This window comes from Corvus brachyrhynchos, unplaced genomic scaffold, assembly GCF_000691975.1.
Source record: "Corvus brachyrhynchos isolate BGI_N302 unplaced genomic scaffold, ASM69197v1 scaffold32, whole genome shotgun sequence".
Classification (NCBI taxonomy): Eukaryota; Metazoa; Chordata; class Aves; order Passeriformes; family Corvidae; genus Corvus; species Corvus brachyrhynchos.
Window position 1 is genome coordinate 5309210 of NW_008237919.1, and position 8586 is coordinate 5317795.

General features: G+C 36.7%; 1 protein-coding gene across 5 annotated transcripts in view; it reads left to right on the plus strand.

The window, feature by feature from the left end:
• PPHLN1 (periphilin 1) overlaps positions 1-8586 on the plus strand; it is a 64543-nt gene that overhangs the window by 34704 nt on the left and 21253 nt on the right. For all 5 annotated transcript variants that reach the window (XM_017733143.1, XM_017733142.1, XM_017733141.1 and 2 more), the window contains one exon: positions 1329-1469. In XM_017733143.1, the coding sequence (XP_017588632.1) occupies positions 1329-1469 (141 nt within the window). The remainder of the gene's footprint in view (positions 1-1328; positions 1470-8586) is intronic.

Here is an 8586-nt window from a genome sequence, read left to right on the forward strand (position 1 = left end):
AGAGAAATATCACTCTGGTTCTTGATGAGGGGAAGGTAATGCAAGGGAGGAAAGAACAGAGTGGGCTACATGGAGAAGGGTTGTTTAAAGCTTCCTTCGTGCCTTAGAGAAAATTGCAGTGGCAGAAAGATTAAAAATAAAGAATCAAAGTGAAGCAATTGCAGTTGATTATGGTGCAGTCTGAGATGGTTTATTGACTAAGAAATTGGGCTGTAGAAATGCTAATGAAGGAAGTAAGGCGTCTCATTCTGAGTCTCGGAAAAAAGGACTTCTCACCTTGATTAGTAGGCTGTCATGTAGGAATTGCAAGAGTTCTTAACTTTTTCCTGTTTATCTTATATAATGCTTAATAGTTGAACTTCATGTTGCACTGGACTTTTTAGTAGCCTTCACTCACTCTCAGGCATTTTGTTACTTACTGGGGTTGCAGGATTTGGGATGCAATCTTAATGGTTTGTGTTCCTGCTAAGGTTTGAGCATATGTTCACAGGACCACTTCAGCTTTTTACTTCCTTTTTCTGTCTAATGCTTTTCTCTTTTACGTTAGTTAAGTCTTAAGATTCTTCACCTCTATTTTTGAATAATAGAAACTAGTTTTAGTCATCATCTTCAATTTTCAAATCGTATTAAAAAAAAAAAAATTATAAATCTGTTCCATAATACTGGATTTAAATAATGCTGTAAAAGGAAATTACTACATCTTCTATATAAACTTCTTGGAGTTGGGGTCTGTTTTCATTGGAGTAGGAATACTGTCTTGATTTCTGTTTTAGAGGGAAGTTTATACAATTTCAGTACTTCAGTGTGATTTTTCATGTTACTATAAATCCTCTAATCACACATTTGCTTTTGTTATACAATAGTTATCGTAGCTCCTTTAATAATAGACCTGTGGCCCTGAATGCTTCAAGAGTTCTTCCTGACAGCATTTTTTTGTTGTTGATGCCTATGTACCCTTGATTTTGTTACTTTTATCCTTTCCCAGAAGACAAGTCACATTTTCATTGTGGATTTTTCTTGCTTTCTGGTGTTATAAATACCACACACAAATTTCTTCTCAGTGGATGGGCAGGTAAAGGTTATCTGACATCATTACCTTTACACAGTTAAGGCTGTGTCACAGGGTTTTGTCATGCCATGTTATCTACATGTTTAAAATTTGTATTTCTGTATCTGTTAAGATTGTAGCAATAATACTTCACTAATAGTCTTGATGAGCAGATTCATATCTAACTGATGACTGTATTTGGGCTTTTGGGTTTTTTTCCTCACAATGAGGTTTTTTATTTTTCTCTCAAAACTGAATTTATTGTTTGGATTTTTTTAAGGCTGGATCTTCAGCTCCATTATACATCAAACAAACAGAGGAAACAGAAGCAAATCTAACGGATAGTACAGAATTATACGAGGACAGCCAGCTTCTTGGTCGTTCAAAAGCAATTGCAACTAAGACAAAGGAGATTGAACAGGTGAGTCTTCTTGGCATTTTGTCACTAATACAGTAATGGTTTGCTCTGCTAAAATTACCTTGATTTATTTTTTCCTCCTCCTTGGAGTGTAGTAGGAATGTAATTTGATTTTTCAAGATGATGTGATAACATCTCCAACAGTTTAATTCTGAAGAACATGGCATTTATCTGCACATGGAAATTAATGGTAGTTTTCTGCAACTTACATGCAACAACTGCTGTTTTGCAAGCTAAGACAATGACTGTCTCATAATTCTAGTGGCCTTTGTTCTGTTGCCTGTGAGGCCATTTCCTGAGCTGCAACACTGTTCCTTTTTACTGACACTTGAAAAACAGCTTTTTACTCAATTGTTTTTTATTTTTTTTTTCCGTTCTATTAATATTGGCTTTGCGTAATCATGTTCATGGTGGGCATGTCTTTCTGTGTGTGCTGGGATGGAGTTTACCAGAGCATGCTGTAACTATGAGAGCCATGATGCAGTTGATTTATCCCCGTGTGTCTGATCACAGGGTTACGTACAGCCTAAAAGAGCTAGTACCAAATGCATAAACTTAGGGCTTTTTAGAAATGACAGACTAAAAAGAAGTGCACAGGCTAGAAACAGATTTTTAAAAAATAGCAGTTGTGATTGGTTAGCCTGATGCTGGTGAATCTATGATTGATTAAATTTCCCTAAGCCCTAAAGACAGGGTTTTAATGAAAACAGATGAAAATTTGGTCAAAAAACCTAAATATTGTTTTCCATATGACCTAATGCTATTGTGTTTGGTAGAGTTTGCACTTAATTCTAGGGAAATCTAGATTATATTCTGTAAAATGGAATACTTTTAGGAACTTAGTTCAGAAAAGCCTGAGGAATAACTTAGATTTGAATTTTGTAGAACCAGTTTCTCCTGTTGTTGGTTTGAATATTGAAGCTGTCAGCTTCTGCAGAATTTAAATAAGATTCTAGGATGATGCTAGAATTATTTTCTCAACTGAACAAGATGCTTATTTTCTTATAAACCAGGTACTGTGAATTTGTTAAGAGTTAGCCAAGATATTTATTTAATCATTGAAAATTAAGACTGGAAAATGATCTGTATTTTTTTCACATAAATATTTAAAATTAACTTCTCGATTGGCAATTAAATTTTTTGATTTTTAAAAAAATGTTGTGATAGACCAGGTGATTTTCATAATCATCATGAATATCATAATGAATCATCGTAATGAAATACCGTGAATCTTCCTACTGTATATGGAAGCAGTCTCTCTATAGAAATTTGTATGCTATTTTGTTTACTTTGAGTTCTTAGTATCTGAAAGTAAATTTATTTTCACATTTAAATCTTTAAAGGGAGCGGTAAGCTAGTACATTTATAAGAAAGCTTTTTCATAATTTAGTTCTGATTATTTGTCTTGAAGACGCAAGTAATAGCAGAAAAATTATTTGGTTCTGTGGACTTATTTTCCGGTAAATCTCATTCAAGTGTTTAGTGTAGTGTTTCTGGAATGTAATTTTGTGGAAGGATTACTAAAATAAAATGCTTATTGCGAAGGCTTACACTGCAAGAATGGTGAAGCTGTAATCTTTCTGCAAAGCAAGATTTTCAAAAGGTTGTTTTTCAGTATGCACTGGACAGCTATTAAGGTATTTAAAATAAATAAGAAATGAAGTCAGGGCATGTGCCACTGGGTATGTGTTAAAGAATTGGTGGGGGCCCAGCTAGTGTTTGAGGAAGTGAGTTTGACCCATTGAACCTCTTCTGTCTCCTAAATTTTTCTTTCTCTTGGAGCACCAGATGTAGTGATGTTTCCTTTTTGGTTCATATTTACTCTCAACTTGATTGCCAAGTATTTATTGGCTGTTCCAGACTCCTGGTAAAGCCTTCTTTGCTTTGCCCTCTCCATATCCATTTGTCTCCAAAGCTCTAACCAGGAAAAGGAGGAAAATTTTCCAAATATGTACTTTTACTTCATAGGATGATGCTATTTCAGGAAAACCCAGAGGCAAAAAGCTGTGCTGACAGAGCATGCATGGTGCTGCAATGAGCAAATCCATTGCTGTGCAGCAGAGAAACAGGCAGTCTGATGCCCTGGGCAGGAGGGAGGTGGCAGCTTGTGATATAGTCTGTTATTTCTCTTAAGAAAAACAAGCAAAAATATCCCTTGAGCATTTGAATGAAATATTCATGCAGGTGTTCTGTTTTAAATTAGTCCATCTCAGTATCTCGTGTATCGCTCATACCACTCTATTGTAAAGTTGCCTCTGCCTTTTCTCTAAGGTACAGTAACACAGTTGCCAATTGCAGAATTTTAAATGAAGCATGATTGTAAATGATCACCCTGGCTCATCAAGAAATTATTTGGATATTATTTATTTGATAAATTTATTTGTAAAATCATGTCATTTGAAGAAAAATTAAGTTATTTGTGTGCTGATGATGACAGGGCAAAATGTGTCAAAGCAAGGGCTAGTTGCTGTTTGCTATATAGTGACTATCTTTTAGGAGTCTGCAGTTGCTTTGCAAATACTAACTGAAGCTGACATAAAGAGAGGAAACCAGAAGTTCTCCTCATGGGTAAAGGCTTGGAAAAATCCAGACACTGTTTAAACAGAGCCAAGAGTTATCTGTGTCACTCCCAAACTAGAAAAACTTTGAAGTATGTATTTCATTTGAAGTGTGCCAGTATTACTGGGAAAGGAAGGATATGGTTGCAGATGCACAGATGCTTGAAAACATTCCTGAGCTGGGACTGCAGATCCTGGGCATTTTTGATCTCGTCTGTGAAACAACAGGCATAGTGACACTATTGTGGAAACATCTAGGTTGCATGGGACTTACCTGAGCAAATGCCTGTGAAACAGGGCCTTAGGTCAGGTCATTCAGGGCTCTATCAAACTGAGCCCTGCATATTTTCAGTGAAGGAGGCTCTGCAGTTTCCCTGGACAGCCTGTTTCAGTGTTTCACTGCTCTGTGTCTTGAGCTCAGCTGCCTTCACATTCCAGAACATGGTTTCTTTCCAACAAGGACATGGTTTCTGCTCGCTGCTTCTCTTGACAGCTTCCTGTCTCCATTCTTGAACTGCAGAGTCCCAGCTCCTTGGTGTGGTCCCCTGCTTTTGGGACCCGCTCCACTGGGACTGGGCTCTGCTGCTCTCAGGGAAGGGTTGATTTCCTAGAACCCTCTGGCTCTGCCACTTTGTGGTTGGAAGAATAAGGTTTTTTCCTGGAACTTTTGCGTGGCAGGTACTGTGGAAACTATTCCCTTTTATCCAGGTGCAGAGTCTTTTCAGTCTTTGTACTTCTGCACTGAATGGAAATTCTGCCGCGTTAATGTGTATCTCTTATTTTAATATATTCCATGATGTGTTTTTTAATGTTCTGTCTGTAATAAAAAGCTTTGGAGAGTTTTTAAAAAATAAAATTGTGAGATAATTAGCTTTCTGGGTTGGGATGTTTTTTGATTGGTTGGGTTTTTTTGAAGTTAGGTGTTTCCTTAGACCTTTGAACATGCATTTTCCTCTTTTCTTTACTCTTACAATTTTGAAATAATGTATTAAATGTTGTCTGAACATTTGTCTGAGCATGGTGAAGTAGAACCCCATTAAAGAGATGCTTAAAAGATTGGGCTGGTTACTTGAAAACAGCATAGCAGTGTATTTTGCCATCTGCATGTCAAGATCAATGAATGTCTGTAGTTTCCTAATGTAACCATTTCATGCACTTTTAAAATATTTTTGCATTTAATAGCATGCATTATGCATTAAGGTATTATTTTTGGAGTTGTTTAGTTTCTGGTTTTATATGGTTAAGGATCAGCTTATGCTTTTAGCATGTAATGTGCTGAAGTGTGGTGGTTTTTTTTGGAAGTGATGACAAATATGTCCCTGATGTTAAATTCATAATTGGAGCTATTCAGCATCAGTGTTGCACAAAAGGCTATCTCTTTGTTCTTCCTTCATGAGCATGAGTAGCAGGGATTCTTGAAATGTCTTATCTTGTCTAGACATCGAGTCTGCAACACTGTGTTAATTAGTCCCTTATTATGTGTCCACGTTTCTTACAAGTTGCATACTCAAGTTGGAGTGACATGGATTACCTCTGAAAATCTATTCTTTTCTGAAGACAAATTTTACCAAATGACAATTTTACCAAGTACCCTCCTTGATTCTGGCAAAAAATAAACCTCTGAGTTTCTAAATGAGATTTGACACTGAACCCTCAGTACCACAGAGTTCTGGCATCTAGGAATTAATTAAGCCCAGGAATTAATACATTCGTGCATGCTTTTTTATTCTTAATGGAATCATTGGCCGACTGTATGCTTTCAGTTCGCCAATGTTTTTAAGTGTTCAGCGGAACAATATTTTTTTAATGTTTAAACATTTAGATTAATTGCTGTTCTAACTGATTAGTTGATGTTCTAAATTAGTATTGCTTGTTAAGAGTCCTCAGTAGTATTAATGAACTATTACCCTAATGGGACAGCCTTCTTGCTGGAAGATGCTTAAAATTAGAGATGTTTCTAAAGCTTGTGTTTGAAACTTCATAGCTATGGTGCATAGAAAGAAGAAAAAATGGGGGTGTGGCTGGGTCAACAGGCTGTCCAAATTCTGTTTCCAGATCTGCTGTCTAACTAATTTTTCTTTTTAGAATTCTCTGACCTAGAAGTTACAATTAAGTAAGAAAAACAGGTTTTAGCAGTTACAGTGTGTGTGTAGTTTGAGAAGAAATGTTTCTTGTTCCCCTTCTTTGTCCTAGCTGCTGTTCTGGTAAGATCTATATAGCAACAGCTGAATTGTCTTTGTGTGTACCTAACACTTGTTAATGGGACTCTGTTCTCTGGAGGTACTGCTCTGAGAGAAGACTGACCTCTCACAAAGTGATACTTTACATTGAAAGGACTTTGTTAAAAAAATTTTGGTTTTAATACCAACAAAACACAAACAAAATTATACATGCATTTCTGTCATAATAAAATAGCTGTAGTTTGTTTAGTGCATGGGAGTTTGCTGTATGACTTCCTTCCGGCCCCCAACCCCTCCTGCTTCCTTTGCTAGTTTTGTTTTGCTTCAAGCGAAACTATTTTACAGTTCTTCAACAGTATAAAGGTGAAAGAGGATGTAAATATGAAGCTTCTGCATCTTGGCTAGGGATAAGCTCATGGTAATTATATTGGAAAAGTTTTGTAAGTCTTGGATGTGACAGATCAAGTATCTTAAGTTTTAGCAGTTGTAGTAAAATAAGTAAATTAATAAATTGGAGTAATGGGAATCCAGGACGGAATGAAGGAGGATGTCAGAGCTGGCCTTGGATGTACCTTTTCTTTTGAAAAGCTCACTTCAGCTGAGCCAGGGAAACTGGTTACTATTTCCTTAGATTAGCTTGTTGGTCTGCTTGTGCTGTTGCTTATTTCAGGCAAAATTATCTAGGTTAGAAAAAATCCCCTAATTAAAATATAAGTTAAGAAGTAGGTGAGCTAAGCGAAGCTGAAGGAACTGGAACAGTAGCTAAAAACACATTAAAGGATTATTTCTGATTGTGGATGAGGTCAGACATGCTTTGTTTCTGACAGGAGCAGACGAGGCAAGAGTAACAGGCTAGATGAGGGTAAAAGATCGGGAATCTGTAGATTTTCTCTCCCTCCTTGCTTTGCTGTTGTCCTTCAAACCTTCTGTGCTTAATATCCAGTGACAAGGCCTTAATGATGGGCTCATCATCATCAGTCTAATTTGGTTGGTAGCATAGTATGTATCATGCCTCCTCTGAGCTTATGTTTATTTTACTTAAATGTAATTAAGTGTGTTAATTTATTTTTTCCTAATCAAGAAAACATTTGTGTCAGGTTTTGTTATTTTGCCTTAAGCTTCTCAGAAAAATTGATGATAACTCTTTCACTTAATTATATCATCTGCCTATGATCTTCTTTCATCCTTTTGTGGTTTATTAGTTTCCTTGTATCAGTATCCCTCTCCTTACATCTAAAGTCAAGTGATTTATTTCTTTCTACATGTTCTTAGACACATTTTCTTTCATATTAATTCTGACCTGCTAATTTCTCTACTATCTTTTAGTATTTATTCTAGACTTCCTTTTTACCATTACAAAATCAAATCAGTCACATTGTTATGCTTATTCGATCTTCATATTTCACACTTGCCTGAAGTATTTTTTTTGTGCTGGGGTCTTTCAATTTTGCAAATATGACCTATTTGTTAGAAATTCGTGTTTTCATATTTATGAAACTACAAGATGGAGAACATAAAAGCTTTTGGTCAGTTTCTTCACTGTCTCTTTTATTCTCCTTACAAATACATTTGTTTAAAGCAGGATACTTGTAAATGGACATGAAAACTTTAGCTACTTTCCTCTTCTTGTGTTTGGGCCACCATGCTTTAGAAGTTGTAATCCTTCACTTTCCATTTGTTCAGCTGTGTTCTATTCCCTTTCTGTGGACACGAATGGGTTATTTGGTGTGCACTGCTGTGTTCATAATTACAAACTGCTGCATATGCAAAAGCAGTGCAACTCATTGTACTCAGCACCTGAAGGTATGGTTTAATAAGAAAATATATTACCACATTTCAGATTTTTGCCAGCAGCTTTTTTCATTGGAAAGCTGATAAAAAGTGCTAGTTGTTTAATATGCATGCTTATAGGGAGATACTGTAAAGAGAATTTAATACCAGAAATGTATGCATTTATCCAGTAACAGTAGGGTATTTCTTAGAGAGGTTTGAATTAGATGTAACTCACCTTTAGCTTTCACCACTATCTATTGAAGATCATGTTTGCCTTAAGTTTTTTAATACAAACAGTTTTAGACCTGTACTGATCACATTATTTTGAAGTTGCCAAATGCTGGGTATTCAGCCCATTGACAAATGTAGAGTTTTCGATGTAGTGGCACTTCATTATGGCAGCTGCTGAGGGGTCAGTAGCTCTGACCGAGGAAGCTGTGACCGGTCCGGAGAGATGGTCCCAAAAGGAATCGTCTTCCCGGGGCCCGGTGTCTTCCCTCAGCTGCTGGCTGGGAGGGCCAGTGCAGAGACTGTCAGTTCTTAAGTGATTGTCAGCTCGTGGTTTCAGCTCAGCTCTGCAGGGCAACCTCCAGGCCAGAGCAGGGGGAG